Raw genomic sequence first — 24282 nt, 5'->3', positions numbered from 1 at the left:
AGCGATACCAGAATACTACCCTCTGGGGGTAGTTACCCTTCCGAAGATAATCACCGACGTGTTGGTGAACCAAACACCGTGGAGGTTGATCCCCGTGGACGTAACTCCAGCCCTTCCCGACTTGGAGCACATACCACTGGACGACCCACGTTTTGATCGGTATACCGAAATCAGGAAACAACTATTGGAAGCCCATTACTAAGGTAAGATCCTTAAAATCCAATTTCGAGTGGACGCGGCGACCGTAACAAAGACCCGATCATAGTCGGACGTACGAGCCGATTGGATCAAACTCGTTTAAAGAATAGTAGTCTTCGGTGCATAGGGTAGCGGTAGGGGTACCTTCCGGACCGTCAATACCGGGACGTGACATTAGCACCTCTCTGAGGGCCAAGCTGATACACGTTAATATAAATACAGGGCCCTGAGCCCTCAATAGGCAGTCTACTGGAAGCCGTTACTTAGTGAACATAAAGGTGTTATAAAGTACATAAGCAATCTTATTAGTAGTAGCGTCTCTCATCCACTATATTCAACACGTAAGTCTGAACCTGACCCAGAAATCGCCGAAGCTTCGCCCAAATCCATCAACCTCGAACGCATCCGAAGTTTCTGTGCTACGTGAGTGCGCGACCTTAAAGCTACTTTATTTCTCATTCGACCTCATGGGAAATAAATTTTGGACGTTTAGCCATTTTTTTTTAATAGAAATTATTAAATGACCACGTTTATATTTTTACAGTGTTAGTGTCTTGTTATGATTATTGATCTATAATTTTTTCAGATTTTTAGAAATGGGGGAGCGATGTTGGAAAAATCAAAAACCGATATTTGTGTTGGAAATGCGGCCAATGTTGGCGTGGTTGCCGGGCCTGCAACCGTTGGGTAGCGAGGGGGAATCGGGTTTCCCCGTTCATGAGCGCTCTTATTTTGTTTCCTGGCCATGAGGCGACTTGTAATATTCCATAACCTATGATATTGTTATTAATCAGTTTTGTTATAATTTGGTATAAATAAACTTTATACATGTGTTCATTTGTAACCTCTAATAGTTTGCTTGTATTTTTACCTTAATTTTTTTAAATTGACTTTTATTACTCTCTTTCATTGTAGCTAAACTTTCCCTACGCCAAGTATTTTCCAGTTTCGTTTCCCGTCTTTCTGTCCTATCTCTTTTTCTCTCCCTTCACTATTAGGTTAAGAAAATGTATAGTATATTGAAGGGAGGGAGGTGTTCATATAAACTACACGTTCACTCTAACCCTGCTGCGCCATCATAAAGGCAAGTGAACATTATTCAGATGGATACGGGACATAATAAGTGTATAAACTGTGATGTTTTGTTGTGGAAATCGAATAGCCGAAAGAAGAAAATTAATTCATTACTTGAAGCTAATAAATGGTCAGAAATATTAGAAAAAGTAGTTAATGGAAATGATGTGTTGTGTAACAAGTGTCGCATGATTATATATAGAAGCAAAAGGAACTCCCATTACTTCAAGAATCCATGCAAACTTCATCTTTATCTGAAGAAGTGTCTCTGCCACAAGGATCTTCCTCTGAAGACCTATTAAATTCATCTAGAGAAGACCCATCATTTCATGTAAGCATAAGCGATAGTACAACAGTGGAAACTGAGTTTGTTGAAATGCCATTTTCAAGAGTCGTTTCAACGTATGGCTACTGTTTCATCTGTGGTTCCAGGAGAAATATTATTAACGTGCCAAATGAAACAAGGAAACAGATATTTGTTTTAAGGCGATTATATATACCAAAGGGGAACAGATGCTGTTCATCACATTTAATAAAGAAAATGTTATATCAAGAAGACGTAGCGAAATTATGCGTTCGTTCAAATTGCACAGTAATAGAAGTTCACGAATTAAGGAATTATTTTGAATATCTTTCAATTAACTGTGACTCTACAATTAAAGACAAAATAGGCGACTATACGCTCTCAGAGGGATGTCTTCAAGTTTTCACCGGATTAACTTGGGAAAATATTATAAAATTGCGAGAAATGATGTTGTCCATGAGAGATAGTAAATGCCGGAATGTGACTCAAGCCATCGTTACATTCTTATTTAAACTTAGAACTGGAAATTCTAATAAAACAATAGCTGCAATTCTTGGACTGGAACGTGAGCGATTAGTTTCCGATTTTTGTGCGTCTGTGATAAACTCCTTTGAGAAAGATATATTACCAACTTATTTTGGATTTACTGCCTTTTCTCGACAACATTTAATCGAGAAGGAAACATCACATATTGCTAAAAAATTACACAACATAACCAATCAGTTAGCATTAATTTTTTATGGTACCTATATCCGACATGGGAAAAGTTCAAATAATGAATATCAACGGAAATCATATTCAGGACAGAAGAAAGTACCATTGTGCAAACCATTTACGATATGTACAACAGCTGGATATATTGTTGAGATCCGAATGGTCTGCGAACATAATTAAGAAAGGAGATATATGCATCGTTGACCAAGGATTCCAAGGCGTACAGAACTATTTAGAAAACGAAGGATACAAAATACTAATGCCAGCTCTGAAAGGCAAACGTCATCAGTTAACCACCGTAGAAGCTAATAATTCTAGATTGGTGACAAAAGTTCGTTGGATCATCGAAGCTATCCATGGCATTATAGGACAAAAATAACGACTTCTCCACCACCAATTAGACAATAAGCTACTTTCGACAGTACGGTCATACTTCCGAATAGCCTGTTTTTTGCAAAATATGTTTGGAAAGCGATTGCATAGTGATTCGGAATTTTCGGAAGAAATAATTGCAAGAATTTCGGAACAAAAAGAAAAAGAAAATACCTTGGGAGTAGAGGCCGAGACATTACATTCAAAATTTGAAATTACGTTTCAAAACATTACATCTGGACATTTGCTGACAACTTCAACAAGCAGCGTCTTATCTCGCAGAACTAATAAATTGTGACAATGAAATTAACTTCAGTTATTTAAAAACAAACAGTAATATCGCTCAATTAAAAGTGCAATCGCGACATATCAAGAAGAAAATGTATAAGTGTTATATAGATTATACACCAAACACAATGGTAGGCTAAGTAGTGTAAGAGTAGGATAAGTTAGGTTAAGGAAGGTTTGTAGAGAAGAGTGTAAGATAAGGAGTGCTTGTAACCCTAAGGGGAAGCAATAAAATGATACATACACCAAACACAATGGGTTGTTCCGGAATTAATCGTCACTTCTGCGAATGTGCAAATGGCAATCGAACCATCGCATGCTGTTCCCATGTTGCAGCGGTAATTTATTATTTGTCGCATGCCCGCTATATTGCAAAAATTGTGAAGCCTGCAGAAATACTCAGCAAAATCTTTAATATTAAAAGCTATTAAAATTGTAACAATACGAACATGGTCACAACAAAAATTAAGGTAAAAATACAAGCAAATGTCGGTTTTTGATTTTTCCAACATCGCTCCCACCATTTCTAAAAATCTGATAAAATTATAGATTAATGATCATAACAAGACACTAACACTGTAAAAATATAAACGTGGTCATTTAATAATTTCTATTAAAAAAAAATATTTTTATACTTTTCGAATTTTTTAAAAATCCATTTTGCGGTGAAAAATTCACAAACACGTACGCCGTAGAGCAAAATACCCCCAATTTTTTTTTCAAAATCTTTGATGATGGAAGTTTGTCGCACATCCCGTAGCGTGCGCCTGTGAGTATGCGCAGAGGAGTGTGCGCGAGTGAGAACGCGCGCATGAGTGTTGCGTCGCTTTTCACCGAGATTGTTTCGTGCGTTGTTGCGTGCAACCAACATGTATCACTTCTGTATTGTTCATTATTATTAAAACGTTATATATACAGGGTGCGCCGTTAGAATCCGGACAGAATTGAATTTGAATTTCCCACCATATTAGAATTCAGAGGTTGGTGCTAATTGGCGCTGAAGTTAGTTGAATACGTCAATAAGACTTCTATAACCTCAAAATGACAGACCTCGTCAAGCCAAGCGCGGAATATACAGGGTGTCCCAGCTAAAGTGTGACAGTCGCGATACTGCAATAACTATTGATGATACGGAAAAATTGTTTATATGAAAATTGCAGGATAAAATAGGATCTTTATTCTGGCGTAAACGGAAATTTTATTTATGTTATTAATTTCAAAGATACGATGATGAAGTTTCGTTTTTTAAATGGAACTATATATTTTTTTTTTGGATCATGCGATAGTGTTTTTCAAGACGAATTCATTAACCTGCAATTCATTTACCCGATTTTCATTAGTTTTCAAGATATAAACGCTTGGAAATTTACTGATTTTCGGCGAAGACGTCTCGGCTTGAGTGGCAAGTCATAAAAGCGGCCCTATTGTTGCGCTGTTTGACTACGCCTGTTGAAACCGATAGCAAGGGTCTACGCTCGGAACGGCAGTCCCGAAGAGTCAGAAACATGAAAAGTATTGTCCATCACGATTTCGTGAATTCGCAAGGACAAGGAATATAAAATTGATTCATAAGAGAACTCATAAAACGTATTAAACAGTGTATTTCAATATATTGCAGCGGAACAGCAAACTCATAAAAGACCAGCGGGTCTAATTATGTATTTTCGGGAAAGTTGGAATTTTTATTAGCGGTAAAATGTAATAGATGTATTATTTATGTTTGGCAAGGTCCAAGTTTTTCCATCATACAACAAGAGTTATAAAACACCGCTACAAAGCACTGCAGACTTATAGCTGTGTGTGAAAATATTCCAACGGACATTCTAATAAACGTGGAAAAGAAACTTGTAAAACGAATTGAAACATGTATTTCGAATGGCAGGAGACACGTAGAATAAATTTTTTGTATAATAAAATTCAGCTAAAACGTTTAAATAAATGTTCCAATCATCCAAATTATTAGCGACATCGCCATCCTCGATGCGACAAACTTAAATCGTGATGGACAATACTTTTCATGTTTCTGACTCTTCGGGCCTGCCGTTCCGAGCGTAGACCCTTCCTATCGGTTTCAACAGGCGGAGTCAAACAGCCCAACAATAGGGCCGCTTTTATGACTTGCCACTCAAGCCGAGACATCTTCGCCGAAAATCAGTAAATTTCCAAGCGTTATATCTTGAAAACTAATGAAAATCGGGTAAATGAATTGCAGGTTAATGAATTCGTCTTGAAAAACACTATCGCATGATCCAAAAAAAAAATATATAGTTCCATTTAAAAAACGAAACTTCATCATCGTATCTTTGAAATTAATAACATAAATAAAATTTCCGTTTACGCCAGAATAAAGATCCTATTTTATCCTGCAATTTTCATATAAACAATTTTTCCGTATCATCAATAGTTATTGCAGTATCGCGACTGTCACACTTTAGCTGGGACACCCTGTAATAGAAGAGCGGCGATTATAGAAAGCCTTTGCGCCGGGAGAACGCCGGTCGAAATTATAAAATTCTTTGGGTACCCGAGATCGACGGTATACGACGTTGCGAAGAGATACGCAGCCTCAGAGGGGTTCGAGAAGGGTTCTCCTTCCCCGGCGAGAAAAGTTCAGGTTAGGGAAAAATCAACAAGGACGCCAGAAATCATTCAAAGGTTCCAAGACATGATTTTGGAAGATCCAGGGACTTCACTTCGAAAATTGGCCTCCGTCTTGGGGGTGAGTGAAACGATTGTCCGTCGAATCGCTCAAGAGGATCTTAGATATGTCTCCTACGTTCTCAAAGTCCGTCAGATGCTCTCCGAGGCCGCCAAGCTTAAGGGGTTACGCTACCCTGAGATTTAAAAAAAATCGATTTTTTTTTTTTGTTATTTTCCTTTAATTTGGAGTTCAGGGAATAATTTAAGCCATGGTGGATGCAACAGCTCCCAAAAATAGCCAAGTTACAGTGCTTGGAAGGTCGTGCGGCAGTTGCCGTTTCGGAATAGGTAGCGACCATCCGCTTCGCGGGAGGATTACCTAGGCCTTTTTTTATTGTTTTATTTCCAGGCTACGGCAGGGTGCCTTTGGACATAGTAGGGTCATTTTAAAGCTTTAGGGGGTTAATTGCATTGGTGTAAGGCAAATGTTCGGAAAGATTGACTCAGTCTTTCGATCGCATCGTCAGAGTGAACGTCGTGCTTAGAAGTTTCGAAAAAGTCTTAGTTTTATTTTCATAATGTCAAAACGTGTATATCTTGATCAGAAGGGTTCGAGAAAACATTCTGGACGTGCTTCTACGAGCCATAAAAGGAAACATCATCCTGCAAATCGCTATTTGATGGAAAGTGAGGAAGCTAGCACGAGTACGTCAGCGAAAAAATTAAAAGCGACTGAAGATGTCGATATAGTAGTTGACGCAACGTTTGGCTACCGCATAATAAATTTTGTAGCAGTTTTCTCGGCTATTAGTGAGGCAGTGAAATGTAACGTGTGTAATGGCAAAGTGAAATTCACAGAATCTGCTATTCGTGGACTTGGTTTTAAAATCAATATGACTTGTAAATCGTGCCAACCTGTGTGTGTAAACTCAAGTCCTCTCATCGATGCGAAAGCATACGATGTGAACAGAAGAATTGTCTTTGCTTTTCGATTACTTGGACTTGGTTTGGCGGGAATAGATAAATTCTGTGGAATAATGGGCATGCCGAAACCTGTGTTTCATTCATTTTACGACAAAATAGTTCAAAATATTCATACCGCCGCAAAAAGTGCGTGTGAACTATCAATGAAAAATGCTGTGAATGCAGAAAAAGAAATGAATTTACAAAAGGGAAACCCGGAAGGACTAACTGTTTCAGGAGACGGAACTTGGAGAAAACGGGGATTTTCTTCTCTTGTCGGAGTAGCAACTATTATTGCACATTATACCGGCAAAGTAATAAATGCGGTAATAAAATCACGCTATTGCAAAGCATGCGAATTTTGGAAAAAGTATGACGATACTGAGGAGTATCAAGAATGGAAAGAAAAACACAGCGAACAATGTTCAGCCAATCATACAGGATCTGCAGGAAAGATGGAAGTTGATGCGGTAACAGAAATGTTTGCAGCATCGGAGGAAAAGTATGGTATAAGATACACAAATTACATCGGCGACGGAGATAGTAAAACATACAAAGGGATTCTAGACTCAAAACCTTATGGTGACGTTATTGTGAAAAAAAAAGAATGTATTGGCCACGTCCAAAAACGAATGGGTGCGCAACTCCGTAAAGTAAGAAAGGAAAATAAAGGCCTTGGTGGTAGAGGTAAACTAACTGCCAAACTTATTGACGAATTAACCGTTTATTATGGCCTAGCCATCAGAAGGAATTCAAATTCAATAGAAGAAATGAAGAATGCAATTTGGGCCACCTTCTATCATAAAATTTCCACTGATAAGAATCCCCAACATGAGAAGTGCCCTACTGGGAAAGATTCCTGGTGCTCATGGCAGAAAGCGCAGGCTCACGAATCTCTGGACAATTACAAACACTTGGACCCAATTTCAAAAGATGTTCAAAAAGCTATTCGACCAGTGTACGAAAGATTGAGTAACAATGAATTATTAGAACGTTGTTTGGGAGGTTTCACGCAAAATAACAATGAAAGCGTGAACGCTCTCATTTGGTCTATGGCACCGAAAGTCACTTCCAGCGGTGCGAAAATTGTCGAAATCGCAACAAACATTGCAATAAATATATTCAACGATGGATATAACAATATATTACTTATCATGCAAATTATGAATTTAACAATTGGACCGAGCGCGCAACAAGCCTGTCAAAAGTGGGACACGGATCGCATCACAATTGCGAATCTAAGAGCGCAGCAAGCAACAAAAGAGGCTAGGAAACTAAAACGAGCAGCTCAAAAAGAATCTGAAGACATTACTTTTGCTGCCGAAGAGACACTGTATGGCCCAGGCATTGCCGATTGAAGGTAACACTAAAATCTTTTTCTCTAACATCTGTTAAAGTCACACTTTTCCTTCTTTTCCGTTTTTCTCAAAACTACATTTTTACAACTGGTGTATCAAAAATCTCCGAAACTGTACGTCCGATTTACTTCAAATTTGATACACATAATTCTAACAACATTATCTATCATGTAGCATAGGATTTTTTTGATACCATATCCCAATTGTTTATAGTAATTGTTTGAATTTTGCCTTTTTGGTAAAAATTTAATGTTCATTTTCACTTTGCTCGCATTTGTACAAAAATGCTTTTTTCTCTCAATCCCTATGCTACACGATAGATATTTTATCAATGAACAATAAAACTATGGGTTTTTTAGTTTCAGATAATCCTGGGCATCACAATCCGTTACACCGTCTGCGCGCGTCCTGACGGAGGAGTTTTGCCGGATAACGGATAGCTCGGCCATTTTTTAATATTTTTTTGTCAAATTTACACAATATGTCCTTTAATGTATGCCCTAACCATAAATAATAATGAAGTAATTGTCACATTCATAGTTTCGTAGAAAAAAATTCGTAAACTTTGATGTTATTTCGGCCGCCTCAGGGTGGCGTAACCCCTTAAAAGACTTGCCCGTTGTAATTTGCTTCTGCGTTCATTAAAACACGAAGCCGCTGGCCACATTAGGTTTTTTTCTGATGAAAAAATTTTCACCGTGGATGCCAAAGTGAACAGGAGGAACGACCGTTGGCTTGCCCACAATCCCGAGGATGTCCCTGTTGGTAGGCAAAACAAAATTTCCAGCCAGTGTTCACGTTTTGAGCGTCGTCTCAAGTGAGGTCGATGTCATGCCGCCGCACTTCTTCAAAAAAGGCGAAACAATCACAAAGGAGGTTTATTTTGAGGTCCTGAGGACAGTAATAAAGCCGTTGATGGAGACTATGGCTTCTGGAAGGCCGTATTTATTCCAACAAGATGGCGCACCTGCTCACACGAGTCATCTTGTTCAAAATTGGCTCTCTGACAATGTCGACATGTTTTGGTCGAAGGATTTCTGGCCTCCTAACAACCCCGACCTAAACCCACTGGACTACTACGTGTGGGGCGTAATCGAGAGACACACTAACAAGTGGAGGCACCCCAACGTCAACTCCCTGCGAGCTGCTATCGAGTCAGAATTCACGGCCATGAAACGCGACCAATTGAAGTCAGCGTGCTCGCGCTTTAGAGCAAGAATCGAGCAGAGGTTATAGAGGCGCAGGGTGGTTACATAGAATAAAAGTTCTCAACAAGGAGCTTTTAAATGAGATATAACAGCATTTTTTGTATTTTTGTATATTGGCTTAAATAAACAACTTTTTACACAAGACTTCTTTTGTCCGGATTCTAACGGCGCACCCTGTATATGTATCCAACAATCTAACATTTGATGCAATACAACAAAAGATATACAGCTTAAACTGAAAATTGCGTTATGCACTGTAACTACCCTCTCAGTAAGGGTACGGGGTTGATATTTGGCACACATGGTTTTCTTTGAATGGTCTATTAACTGATATGCTCACTGATCAGTTTGGCTCAAGGGCACTTTTGACCATCTTATCCGGCTATACCCTTTCAAGAATAGCAACAAACACTGATACTTTTTTAAAAAAAAAAAAGTAAAACCATTAGATAGAGAAGCGGAAGAACTATTATTATAATTTAATAAAAAATAAAGCAATATATTGTATATTATATTGAGTTATATTTATAATAAATTATTATTGTTAGATAATTTTTCATTAATCTACATATCACTTAATATTCCTGTAATGTACAGTTCAAGTTTCATGTCGATATCTTGCATAGTTTTAAAGTTATACGAATATGTCGCTAAATTTGTCAATCCGGACCACTGTGCGCCTGCGCTTGAGTGGGAATGCGGTGAAAGGATTATCTCTCACCGGGAGTACTGTAACAACTGCGGCGCTCTACATTACCGACTGTAGGGTAGGATTTAGGGGTTCAAATGTTAGAAGAGTTTGCGTTAACGTTTTGTTTATTGCTAGGACACATTTTAATGGAAATTGTTTAAACATCGAGACACGAGCCTGGTCGAACAATCTCAAAACGGTGAAAAATATGTATAATTGGACAGATGCTATTGTGTTAAGTGTGGTTAGAACTCAATTCGCGGACGGCGCATTAACGTCGCAGAACGAAATATATTTCACCTATTCATAATAGTTTCATTCTGTTTTTCGTTATCTATGGCTACACTTTCGATCACTGTGCATCTCCTATTGCTATCCTATTAACAATAAAATAAAAGCATTATACGTCTTGTCAATTCACTACCTTCCAACCTTTTTAGTCCTATACACACCCTCTCGAGCAAGCCTCGTAGGATCAGTACAGTTTTGTTCTAACAACTCGTTACTCTGTTATTTGGTTTGTTATAGCAATATCGCGTTTCGGTCTCTCTCGAAGAATCATTTTTGTGAAAAATGAAATTAGAAACTTTAGTTTCACTATTAAATGTTATCAGATCAGAGATAGTATCACATGGTTATCAGATTACAAGTAACACCCATTTTTGTTCCTCTCGGAGGAAACTTTCCACATTTTACGGAAATTATAGCACTCCCGTATGTACAAAAAATACCCCGTAAGGCTAATTGTCTTTTGTTTCGTCTGAATTTTATGCGTGATATCAGCCATTAAAAATTATAAACATTATTATAAATTGCTTCATTTAAACATCAGTTCAGTACGTTATCAAAAATATGGCCTATGGCAGGCTATGCTATGTGGGTAACTGACGAACTAGTCCCTGGCTGAATAGACCTCCTCGGTATTGTTGTATAGCTACTAGTTCCTGCATTGCAGGGGAGGGGAAAGTAGGGACCACTAATTAGTACATGCAAATGGATGAAATATTGGAAACAACAAAAGGAACAACTATACAATTTGATCATGATGAATACAAAATATATGTAATGATTCCTCCCTTTATTTTTTTTTCATAATAATGTAGTTAGTAGTAAATGTTTACTATAGTTATAAATTTTATAACTATCACTTACGATCAACTATGATAGTCTTATTACCAAGGTTTTCAAATAAATATGTTAAAAAATTTACAACTGTAGAATGCATTTTAAAAAACACCGAAATTAATCAAATTAATTAAGATAAACAAGTTATAGATTAGACAATTCATCTTTTCTTTATAGAAGCCTTTTGTTGAAACCCTCATTTTAACTTTCACATGTAGAGTACTTGAAGAAATATGATACTTTTGAACAAGCTACTAAAATTTTCTTTCAACACTTTCAAACGTACACCACGTGGTTCAAGTAAAACGTTACAAGACGTATTCTCAGAAGCCAGCGAGAGCATCGATTGGCCAGGGAAGAGTAAGGGGCCTTATATTTTTTCATGCGCAACAGATTCTTACGAAACAACTGTTAGGTGGCATAACTGACGCTGATGCTTGTTGCGATACAAGTTTCAATACAAACAATGGGTTTAGCTGTCAGCAACTAGTAACGGATCTAAGCGAATAACACACTCAACATAGAATGAGTTAGTCGCTTAGATCCATCACCAGTGCCGCAGCGTAAACTCATTACCTGTATCGAAACTTGGAAAAAAGGTGAAGCAATCCTAAATTTGTTTATATCAGAGGTGGTATTTTTTATTTATTGGGTAGCTCTTACCGAACTGAATAACATTTGTTAGAACCACTACAAAATCAGGATGTAAAATTTATTGCACCAAGTGCGCAGCTAAAAGTGTATGGTTAGAACAAAATGGGACCCATGTGTCCTAATTTAATGTTGTATGTAGCTATATGTAGGCCTACAGTCACAGTGGTGCTATGTGAAAAACACAGATAATCATTACCTTGACGTCTGATCAACTTATGTGTGCTTTCTTCGGTCTAATGTCTCAAACGAGACATAAATACCATATTGAACAGGTGCAACATAGATTCCTAAGATTTCCTAAGATCTTCTGATTCTTAGAATTATAAATTCTTGTACCCAATACGTAAATATTATCCTGCATAAATCTACAAGATTATCTGTAGAAGGCTTGAATTTTCTGCCATTACAATTTCCTCATTCAATAATCAAGTTTACAATTTAGAATTGAACTATGAGTCCCGATATCAATTCTATTTAGTAAACACTGTTCTCTATCTCAATTGTGAACATACCATTATATTTTCTCTTGTACACTAATGGGTTTTTACTAATATAATAAATAAATCAATCTGTGAGCAGCCCATGCCAAGCATCACCGAAGGCATTTTGAAACATCATCACCGTTGCAGATACATCTTGCTCCAGATTAAAAGCATAATCGATGGTTATGAAATTTGGTATGCATATAGCTAAAGATGACATGCTAAAATTTTCATATTTTTACTACGCTACAATCTTAGCCCAGGAACTTTTTGAACGCACCATGTATTATTGATTTCTAATGGAGAAATAACTGAACTGCGAATAGATAAGACTCGGGTTAAAACACCCTATATTGATGAATTCTCCTTCATGACATAGATACAGTAAACTCAAGCTACGTGTTTGTCACTATAAGTAGTAGAATTTGGCTGACTGTAAACAATTAGGCAACAGGTACTTTTATTAGCTACGCTCGTTTGTTAGTGCCTATGACCCATGGTTTGCACGTTTGTAAATATTCCGAACAATTTTAAGGATAAGAAAAAATTTTCCTCTATAAGGGGACAAAATAACACAGAAACAAACAAACAGTATTTCGCATATGACTCAAATGCACAACCAAAAGTCAATTTCAAAAATTTTACTTCAACTATGCTTAGAGTAAATATTGCTCAGTTTTACAAGATCTATCCAAATAATAAAAGAACAATATTATCTTCCATTTTATAAGAATCTAGATGCTCCACTTTTTGTTTCTAACGATTGCCCCCAAAAGAATTTGTTGCACATGAAAAGATTAGACTTCCCCGAAGCATTAAAAAGTCTTTGCTGGTTTCTAAGAGAACAATTTGTAATGCACTTTATTTGAATCGCATGGTATATCTTACGTTGTGCTTTTGCAAATTTTTATGCAAAACCTTTATAATGGCGTTTAAACAACTTTGAAACAAGATGATACATTTTTAAAGTATTTAATGTATGAACATCAAATAATAATTAAATGTATTATTTGTTCATAAAAAGGAATTTACCACAAACATCAGAGTATAATAACTTCAGAATCAAGTTCTCTATATGCATTTTGAAATCGAATATCTAATAATAAAAAGGTTGAGAATCAATAATTATACTATCTTATTCTTATTTTAAAAATTACTTAATCGTAGAGTTACATGCGTTCAAATCACTCTACGTACGCATTATTCTGTATACCAAAAGAAATTTATAATTACTAGTACCTTGTTAAAGTGTATACATATGCTTGTATGTATGAAACACTTTGTAATAAGACTTCTGGTATACATACCAAATGATATTGTAGTATAACGATAAAACTTTAATATATTTTGGTATACGTACCAGAATATTACCAAAAAATGCTTCCACTATTTGCACTAGTATACTGAAATTTGTTCTATACATGTGGACATTTATTAAATGAATATATATTTTATACCATGAAAGAAAAGTATATATACACGTACATATTCTCTTAAAACTACTGCTATAAGGAGTTATATTGTCATTTACATTAGTAAATTCGTGTAATTATAGCATTCTTATTACTCCTAATACACTTTATTAAATCAATAAACATATAATAGACTTTATTAAATCAAAAAACACATTAGCTCGTTTCATGAATATAATATTTAATTAACCCTTATATGGTCAACCAAAATGATCAATGTTGTCCGATAGAAATTCAGAGACAGAAAATGGTAATTTATTTCAAAATGTTTTTGTTACTAAAAATGAAAAGATTTGGAATAAAACACCACTTCTTTATCATCGAACGCCATCTTATAACATCGTTAGAGAGAAAAGTGACCTATATCATCCACAACATTATCAATTCGAGATACATTCACTTATATTATCGTAGAACGTACAAATCCCAAGGCAATTGCTAAAAACTCTTATCACGGAAGAGTTGTTTGCTTTCATAAATGTTTTACTCATAGCTGGTGCAAATAGCTCTAATGTAGATCACATACACTACCGCCCATAAATATTTGGACACCTCTACCTTGTCAGAAAAAACTGAAATAATCTATAGGTAAAGCCGTCTAATGTAACTTCGATCATTGTTTTTTATTCACATGTCCATATAGAATCCATATAAGTAGTATAAATGAAATGGTAATAACTAAAAGTGGACGAAAATTGGTCTTGTGAAGGCACTTGAATGTGGAGGCTTCAAGCGACTCTGAGTCACATCTGTTTATGTTTGGCATCTTAGGGTAATTGCATCGTCTAGTCTGGGTCACGTTTTCAGTATTTGTATACATTGTCTGAAGTTCTATTCATTTGTTAGAGGTAAAGACACAGCCAAAGCGATGAATGCGTTTCCTTAACCTCAATTTCAGTTTAGCATTGCTTTTGGTAAGAATCATGGCGAGAGGAAGCAAATTATCAGTAGAGAAACGTTCTGCGATAGTGACATTGAAAAAAGGTAATTCCATTAGGGTCATAGCAGCCAAAGTCGCTGTTTCGCGTTCCGTAGTGCAGTATACGGTTGCTGATTTCATAAATTGCGACACTTGTAGCAGCAAGAAGAGAACAGGTCGACCAAAGAAGGCTACGGAAGCTGAAAACTGGTATATTGAGACCCTCAGCAAATGCAACAGGCGGACGACAGCACCAAAAATCACAGTAGAAGTGAATAGAGGAAGAGACAATCCTATTGGGGTGATAACGGTGAGACGTTTACTAAACAGTGGACTACGAGGATGTGTAGCAATTAAAGAACCACTTTTAAGGCCTCAACATAAATTGAAAAGGCTCCAATGCACAAAGCAACATGCAAATTTGACAACATCAGATTGAGAAAAGGTGCTCTGGACCGATGAGTCAACATTTGAAGTTTTCGGGAGCAAGCATCATTCATTTGTGCGAAGGAAACCTAATGAGAAATATTGCCAGACTACATTAAACCCACAATAAAGCATGGTGGTGGTTATGATTTAGGGGTGTTTTGGTGCAAACAAGGTGAGAAGTTTAGTGAAAGTTGATGGAATTCTCCGAAAAGAACAGTATTTGAAAATTTTGAGCGAGCATGCGATATCATCAGGGAAAGATCTTATCGGTGAAAACTTTATCCTTATGCAAGATAATGACCCAAAACATACGGCGAAAATATGTTCCAATTATTTAAAAAGCCTGGAAGACAATAATGAAATGCAAATTATGGGATGGCCGCCACAATCACCCAACTTGAATCCCATCGAGAAATTGTGGGATGAAATGTACCGCAAAATTGTAGAAAAGGGTCAGCCACAGAAGCAGTTGTGGGATTATTTGCAAGAAGCTTGGAGAGAGGTTCAAGAAGAAACTCTAGAAAAATTAACTTCGAGACTACCACGAATGATCAACGCGGTTATCGCTCAACGAGATGAATATACATATAGACGAAGGCAATATTTAACAATTTTCGTCCATTTGTTGGTAAGAATTTTGCATACAATTCACCGTAGTATTATTTATACATCAATAACATAAATTCATGTTAATCCAATTAGAAATACATCAATTGAATGATATTGACTCTTTAGCCAACATTCGTGAAGTGTCCAAATACTTATGAACCGTAGTGTATATCTCGGCACTTGATAATTATCTCATAAAGAGGTCCGGATAGCTGTCTACCCAAGAAACAAAATCTGTTTATATTTTGACGACCGAGAATGAATAAACAGAAGAATATCGGTGGACGCAAGGTGGAAGAACGATGCCACATGAGGGAGTACCTTCGACTTGAACCTATATTTCTGTAGCTGGCGACGAATAAAGTCCGACTCAAACATATTGACAGTGTGTGTAATTTCAATTTCCTTGAAACAGGTACTATCTTCCAAAATATTAATAAGTACCCGGGTACATGGTTAGCCACATAAGGGATAGAATACTTTAAAATTTACTTTCAATTCAAATTATGGAAATAAAATTTATACGTAAAATCAACATTACTTATGCTTAATTTTTTCTCCTTTTGATATAATTTTCTAATAGCAAGAGTAAACATACGATTTTTAATAAAAATTCTTAACGCTAGACATTTTTTTGGCATTTGAATTTTCTAAATTAGGCCTTAAAAAAACGATTGTCTATTTGAGCTAATGTGCTTTCTAAGTTTGTCTATTCAATTAATATGACCAATTATATAAAACTAGTTATTTTTCAAAAACTTTCTAAATATCATATAAAGTATATTATAGTGAAATTATTGTTAAAACTAGGAAACTTACAGTGCTTTGTCCTTGGTATCCCACATTTGGGTTATTTTGGTTCCTCGCTGTAAATTAAAAAAATTTCTAATATTAGCATGAGATACTGGTACATTTGAAAGCATATCAACGTTACATAATTTATGGCTTTATAATTAATATGAAAATTTATTATAAATGCAATCGAAAACAATTAAGTTAAGTGTATGCAATGCATGTATGTGTAGCGCACATACATACGCAAATGCAAATAAGTATATAAAAAATTATTCCGGGGGACGATTTTTGTAATATTTTTATTCAATTAGTAATTCTCGAGATTGTTAAAATTATGGAGGATGAAGCTAATGCGTCAAAACGATGTTCGTTGAGGACGCCATTCACGAAAAGCCGGTATGTAAGATATTGATTTTTTTCTACCAAAGCTATTTATATATTCGTAACCTATTAACCGCAATAAACATATTTATTACGTAAAAATATTACAATATCGTCTGTAAAGTAGTATAATTTCCCTTTTAGAAAATGAGACGTGACTCACCATTGGCATAGCCTTGGCTTTGTCTGCTTCTCGTATACATTTTTCCTTAGAACTTCAAATCGAACCACTTAAAATATAATTAACTGCAGAATCGTAAGTGTATTAAAATACTTTCTTATAACACATTTAAAGCCGGAGCACAAAACACAGTTACTTTATGTAAAATGTGCACACAACTTATTCACACGATTTGCAGACCAAAATTGGAGACGAATCGCACCGTTATAGAGAAGAAGGAAATGACGTTATTTACTGTTGTCGGAAATGGAAGTTCTGCCATATTGGTTATCTAGCGCATGCTTTGATAATTGTGTCATTTCATAACTTTAATTGAAATAGATACGAATAAAAGAATAATTATTCTCGTTACGGTTTTATTAAAATCGGTAAGCACGTAAAAATGAAATAAAATATTATTTTATGTAATTTAAACCATTCGCTGCCAACTACTTCGAATATATGTGGCGCCACCGTCGCCGTCGTCGTACCGCTCGCGACAAAAGAGGAATCGGAAACAGGAACTACGTCCGCGCCCTCTTTTCCACGGGGCCAACGAAAGCTGTAATAAGAATTATGTACTCATTAGTGATCATTAGTCGAATCTTGTCCGGCAACCGATACGGTATCAAGTTCCAACGCCTAGAGGCATTCTTCAACATGTTATCGCTTGTTTCATTGTTATCGTTGTTATTGTTTTATTGTTATTTATAAATCGTTTTCTTGTCTGCTACCGCCGTATTCAATTGACCCGCATCTCGCTCCCAATCCTCACGCGATCCAGTATAGAAAAAGGTCGCGAATTAGAAACGTGACGTATGTATATGCACAGCTGTCTTTTGTAACACGCTTGCGTGCATCACATGTGTGGCACATATCTTTCACGACATGCTTGCGTGTATCACATGTGGTGCACAGATCTTTCAAGACACGCTTGCGTGCATCACATGTGGTGCACACATCTTTCACGGAACGCTTGCATGTATCACATGTGGTGCACAGATCTTTCAGGACACGCTTGCGTGTATCACATGTGGTGCACAGATCTTTCACGACATGCTTGCGTGCATCACATGTGGTGCACACATCTTTCACGGCACGCTTGCGTGCATCACATGTGGTGCACAGATCTTTTACGACACGCTTGCGTGCATCACATGTAGTGCACCAACATTTTCTCTTAGTAAAAGAAACATTTCCTATAAAAACAAAAAACGTATAAGTAAATAAAAATCTCGTTCTTTTAACTGCAGTATATATTAACAAAGGTAATACTTTTTATTTAAGTTGTTGAAATTAAAAAGAAAATCACCTCTAAAACAAATCATTTCTAGAAAAATAATATACATTAAATTTAAAAATTTAAAGTTAATTTAAAGATTCACGTATGTAGTTGGAATAAATATTATAAATAGATAAATTAAATACTAAATAAAGAAGAGAAATACTATACGGAAATTAAAAAATTTTCGACATATTTCGAATATTATCGTATTTAACAACAAAATTTCGAAGTACGTATTTCTATAGGGACGACAGTAGTATTACAAAGATCATTTTTATATTTATCTACAATATATACAAATTTCAATGTTAAGTTGAAATTAGAAATATGTATTACTATTTATTAGGCGTTCTTGCTAAATTTTATCATAAATAGAAAGTATTAGGTAAATTATAATTCGAAATGAAGCGTTTATTCGACATAATTTAATATGTTCATACGATATTCTTTCATCTTTACAGTGTGCAGAATATGCTTCTAATCGTGCATTTAAAAAATGCTCATGTATCGTTTAAAAAAATGTTATTGTTGACAACAATCCACATACATAACTATCAGGGTAAATTTGCAGATTAACGTTTAGTTGTAAATTATATAAATTACTTGTTTATAAATGAAATATTAATATTTACAGTAAACATAAAATGTAATTATTTATTATTTCATTTTTTTTTTTTTAATAAAAATATGGCTTATATATAATTGCATTTAAATAAGAACGTACAATGTTGACGAAATGATGGGATACTAAATTAAGAAATTTATATTAATTATTTTGATTATAGCAATAAGAGACGTAACATATCTTACAGAATTTCAACGTTTTCTATCTCAATAAAGTTGAAAGTTACAATGTAATATAAATTTAAAGTAATCCTTCCATTTCTTGCATAAACTGCATGTATGCATCATCTTTAGTTTTAGGTTGAGGCGTTCGTAATGGTTGTGTTTCTGGTATTCTCTCAACAAGTCTGAACAATGTACTTGGTTTCTTCTTATCGTCCCTTTTCACGCGAAGAGAAGTAGGTAAAAATCTCGTAACATCGGCAGCTAAATTTCTAATCTGCGGTTTTGCTTCGATAGTCGTGGTACTCTTCCCATCTTTGTCTTTCCTATTAATTAACTGCGGAGCAGCGGAAAGAACATTGGGCGTTTTGGGCTGTGACCCTGTTCCAGATTGCGTCTGCATTTGAGGATTTCCTATGTTCGTCATATTTGATAAATTGGGCATTTGCATTTGCGGTGGTGGCATTCTAGGCATACTTGGCGGTCCGGGCCGTAACATTCTTGGCATTCCAGGTGGCGGACCTAAACAATAATTTTTAACATTGATGAATAACAACTTGCAAAAAGAAGACCTTAACACTTCATCTATTCTATAAAACGGAGCAACCAAACTCGAGGTTTGCGGGCTACACGCTGCTCATTCCCCTACTACCTAACAATCCCCGCCACGTACAAGTACACTTGACACTCGTTTGCGTCTACGCAACAACGTAACACCTGTATTTACAGTCTTCTACAAAACTATTCAACTTATCTCTTGAACGTGATAATTAACACCTTGCCTTACGATTTAATTTCCAACTGTGTGTGCCAAAAGCAACGCCAAGGTTTGATCCGATAGACTTATCACGTCTCTGAGACGTCATTGTAAGCTATGAGGTTAAGTTGTCCGTGTCAGGTAAATCACATTGTATATTGTAATATCCTTACCAGGTGGTAATCGAAGTCCAATACGAGGCGGTGGTGGAGGTGGCATTCTCAAATGCAACGGGGGTGGTGGTGGTCTGTACATTAAAGGATGAGGCGGTAATCCCATAGGAGGCATTGTATGAGGTTGCGTATGTTGAGAATGAGAGTGCGATGACGTATGTTGATTGTGGTTCGAAGAGTGGTCCGATGCTCCTGGTGGCTCAAGATCTTCTTCTTCCGTTTTGTTAGTATTAGATTTATTACTAGATTTCGAATTAGTTTCATTTTCTGCTTCGAGCAACGATAATCGAGCATTCAGGTCTTGGGCACGTTCAGTTTCACGTTTCTTATGAACTACTTCCATTTCACGCATAAACTGATCAATGTCTTGCCCCGCCATAGCCAACATTTTCTGTTGCAATGTAGTTGGCTTTACTTTCGACATGTCTCTTTCTTTATCCTTGTCCGTCTCTTTTTCCTTACTGTCTAATTCTTGCTTGTTATCTTCTTTATCGTCTGCGAATCGGATTGTCCTTGATTTTGTTGTTGGTTCTTTAACCTGTGTATAGAAATTACATAATTACAGATTACGTTACGCGAGTGGTATTAAAAGCAACTACAATAGAAATAATTAATTCTCTGTCAGCAAAAACGGGTCTTTTAAATCTAGGTTTGGTTTTTTATTGTTTTAGGCGTTACAAAAATCTGCAAAAATTCCAAGACACTTATTAGAGTTTCTAATTTGATGTACAAATCATACTCAAGCTTTATTAGGTAAAGGGAGCAAATAAACGTAGAAACTTTTGCCTGGACTTAAACGACCCGTTATGCCAACGGAGGGTTAAAATATTTACCTTTTCAGATACATCTTCATCGTCGCTGGATAAGTCTGGAGGAGGGAAAGGTGGTACACCGGGTGGTTCTTTATTAGGTGCTAATGTAGGTATGGATGGAGACGATGCATATGCGCTTGTTTTTTTCAAAATACTTGGTGGTATCGGTATGTTCATAAGTGGATGATGTTGTGGTATGTAATGTGGATGAGGAGGATACATGTGTGCCGGTGGTTGTGGCATGTCCGGCAAAGGTATTTGCGATGTTAAAGAACCTAGAAATATATTCTTTATATGAGAAATAAAATATTCCATTATAGATAACATTATAAGTGTCTAAACACGTACCTGAATACATTCTGGATATATCATTACCAGCCGAAGGTAACGGAATTTCATCGACTTGTACTTGTTGAGCATGCCGCACGGCTTCAAAATAAGATACTAAATCTATCCTTCTGCGTTCGTATTGTATCAGTTGTTCTTTTAACTCCGACCATTTTTCTTGATCGTCTTTTGCCTATCGATACAACGTGAAAAATAACCCGTATATAGAACGTTACTTTACTCACGTCGATTAAATCTTACCAAGAATTTTTGAAGAAAATTTATAATCATTACTTTTTAAATACTTACATACATTTTTAACACACGATCTAAAGTCTCCTTTAGTTTTTTCCTTTTATCTTTTAATACTTTCTCGTTAAGAGGTGGAGGTTGCATGACATTGTATTCTAAAAGTTAAACACAACACAATTAAGTATTCTATTCTATTCACGATATTAACTAACGAAGAAATAATAAGTTTTATACTAACCCATTTGGTCTATCTTTTCCATTTCTTCGATAATTTGAGCAGGATCTTTGCCCTTTAAAACAGCTGCTCTCACTAATTGTCTCTGTTTTTTATTTTTCTTTAACTCCTTTTTACGCGCTTCTTTACCTATAATAAATTTATTAATAGTAATTGTACTGAAAGAAACGAATTGCTTGGTTATGTCTTTTACTAACGTGCTTGATCAGTGGGATTCATATATTTCCCACTTTTCGTGGTATTTATCGAACGGCGACCCATGTTTTCTTACTTAAAAACACTAATTATAAGGTATTTGTATACTATATGTTCACAAATTTTTCGTTACACTAATCATTATTTACATTCGTCTCGACTATAGTGGACTATAGAGCCGCCATTAATACTTCATACAGTAGCTACAATGGTTCAAAAAATAGTTGTCCATCTTGCTACCAGCGCCAACAGCGCGGAACAATGAACCCTATTACTACCAGAGAGAGAGACGAAGTATCCAAGTAGACCTTACACCATAGACGAGGTATACGAGTAGACCTTTCACCATATGGACTTTCGTGGCCCAATCTGACTGCCATACCGACCTGAAATTTGGATGTGATTTTAGCGCCCTCTTCTCATGGATGGCGGTCATATTTTATTCCGTTTATTGAAATCGAATTTAGGTTATGCGATTACCGCGATAAACGATAGAAATTGTTTTCTACAATAATTATGATTGTGTATCATCGATAAAACATAATAGATGCATCGATATGCAAAATTTATTCTAATACTAGATTTATCCGCTTTTTCAATTGTTTTATATTCTTTGTGCCGCGCTTTTCTAAACACTGACTCGTGAAAGAAATTTGAACAGAACGTTGTCGAAAGTTACTTGCAGCGACATCTTTCGATATTAAAGTACTATAATTGTGACCAGTGTCCGTAGCTTTGGCGCTGCGTACGCTGTCGCGCCTCTACTGACGAAGGGGTGAACTGTTTTTCACACCAGCGTCCATGCAGTTTTCTTTGTTGCTGGAAGATCCTTACGCTTCGCCACGCGAACAGCTACAGTCATGGCAATTATTCTAAACCTAGTTTCTGAGCCTCGAGTATGTGTTTTGTAGAAGGCTCACATTACTTTTGTTCATTGTTGTTGAAATAAATATAGTTATAACCACATCCGCTGTTTCATTGAACATACTTGTTAATATAGTGACAAGTGCTATATAATATGGCGGCTAACGTCACAAGCGTAGCAAGCGCCATCTAGTTAAGTCTCTAGTCTTAGGTAGTTTCTAGTTAGTTTTAGTTAGTTTAAGTAAGATCTAAGTCACTAGTTGGTAGTATTAGATTTAAGTTGGCGCACCCCCTTTTTCTTGGCCCAACTTGGGCCGCCCATGAATTTTTAGGGGCCATTTCTGTTCGACGCCTACCAAAGCTAGAAGTAAGAAAGCAGAAGTGTGCTTAAATAAAGTCTTTTTAATACAACAGAATTGAACTTTATATCTGAAGACTCTTCCAGAGCGAACCTATCCACCACAATAATGTAGCGACCAGCGGCCAGAGTTGCCGACGTTCGACGCGCCATCTTATGTCAAGTAGGTTAAGTTAGTTTAGTTAGTTTCTAGTCATAGGTTAGGGATTTTAGCGTCCTCTTCTCATGGATGGCGCTCAGTTGAGAAACTATTCATTGAATTATATGCGATTCAAAAATTGGCAGGAAATATAAATAGCTGCACGCGAGCAATGTGTGATCAGACCAGAGCCGAAATGTAATATCCAGGTCCCTAAAGAAACTAATTTTCTAAAGAAAAAGTAATCCTTAATAGTAATTAATTAAATATTAGAATAATATTATATAATAATGTAAATAAAAAGACAAATGTATGGAAAACTATATTTCTACACTTAATTTATCTATTTATTACTAGATATACATATATGTATATCGGAATAAATAAAAAACTACAAGAGATATAACTATCATTATCCATAGGGCTAATTATGCTGAAAAGTTTAATCAGACCTTGAAATGAGAACATAAAACTTAAATGTAAAGTTTCATTGAAATTCATTCAGTCGTAAGATACACAAAAATTTCTGTTTTTTTAATAGTCACGATATGATCAAGAAATCTGAAAACGTGGTTTAAAAAGAATTTTCGAATTTTTTTTCGTTATGTTATTTATATCTACATAATTCGCAAAGTAAAAATGCTCGGGCAGTCGAAACTGAAAATTGTAAAATTGTGTGCTGATTAGCACGCTGTCGGATATCAACTGTTGTAAGAGCGAGAAGGAAAGACTCGTATTCGCCTTCTTTCTCTATTTCCCGAAGTTGCACGAAGCATCGAACTCACGTACGTGCACTACATGCAGTGGAATGTGTCTGCTTTCCCCACCACTCTGTTGGTTACTAAAGGAAGTTCGTCGTTACTAGTGTCGCCATCGATGAACTCAAGCCCAGTCAATAGCATCTTCAACACCACCTGTCGTCATTCCAGTCGGGGGTAAGGAACAGGTTCGTTCCCCACGTTTCACGGTGAAATCACCAGAGGGCGAGTGGATCGCTTGGATGTGGCGTTGAAGTCAGTCCCTAGCACCACCATTCAACCATCTTTAAAATGAATTATAATTAGCTTCCGAATTTCTAATGTCTATTCAGATTGACTTCCCATTTTTATATATTAAAATAAATTTCGCAAAACTCACAAATTTCTATCGCTTATCTCACACTTATTCAACATAAAATGAAAACAATTATAATCAAATAACAAAGTTACCGGTGATTCCCCACATTCAACAATGTTGCCAATTGTCCTAGTTTTAGTTCGAGAT

General features: G+C 36.1%; 2 protein-coding genes across 2 annotated transcripts in view; both read right to left on the bottom strand.

Annotated features, from left to right (window-relative positions):
* Positions 1–17074, bottom strand: part of LOC122399858 (transcription factor SPT20 homolog) — a 39528-nt gene extending 22454 nt beyond the window's left edge. The window contains exons 1-2 of the mRNA XM_043400886.1: positions 16840–17074; positions 16320–16366 (exon numbers count right to left, since the gene is read on the bottom strand). Coding sequence (XP_043256821.1) covers positions 16320–16366; positions 16840–16879 — 87 coding nt within the window. The 5' untranslated portion in view covers positions 16880–17074. The remainder of the gene's footprint in view (positions 1–16319; positions 16367–16839) is intronic.
* Positions 17075–18824: 1750 nt separating this feature from the next.
* LOC122399779 (WW domain-binding protein 11) lies at positions 18825–21833 on the bottom strand. Its single transcript, XM_043400729.1, has 7 exons — positions 21661–21833; positions 21467–21592; positions 21286–21383; positions 20998–21169; positions 20671–20924; positions 19838–20375; positions 18825–19429 (listed from the first exon to the last, which is right to left on the bottom strand). Exons 1-7 carry the CDS (start codon positions 21722–21724, stop codon positions 18987–18989), a joined length of 1695 nt encoding a protein of 564 aa, XP_043256664.1. The 5' UTR covers positions 21725–21833; the 3' UTR covers positions 18825–18986.
* Between the last annotated feature and the right edge of the window lie 2449 nt (positions 21834–24282).

This window comes from Colletes gigas, unplaced genomic scaffold, assembly GCF_013123115.1.
Source record: "Colletes gigas isolate AHSC1104 unplaced genomic scaffold, ASM1312311v1 Colletes_gigas_Sc00015, whole genome shotgun sequence".
Classification (NCBI taxonomy): domain Eukaryota; kingdom Metazoa; phylum Arthropoda; class Insecta; order Hymenoptera; family Colletidae; genus Colletes; species Colletes gigas.
This window is presented reverse-complemented; position numbering and strand designations above follow the sequence as displayed.

Coding starts and splice junctions, on each gene's coding strand:
- LOC122399779 (XM_043400729.1), bottom strand. CDS start 21,724: ATGGGTCGCCGTTCGATAAATACCACGAAAAGTGGGAAATATATGAAT. Junction 21,384..21,466: donor GGAAAAGATAGACCAAATGG/GTTAGTATAAAA, acceptor TTTAACTTTTAG/AATACAATGTCATGCAACCT. Junction 21,170..21,285: donor ATCGTGTGTTAAAAATGTAT/GTAAGTATTTAA, acceptor TTGTATCGATAG/GCAAAAGACGATCAAGAAAA.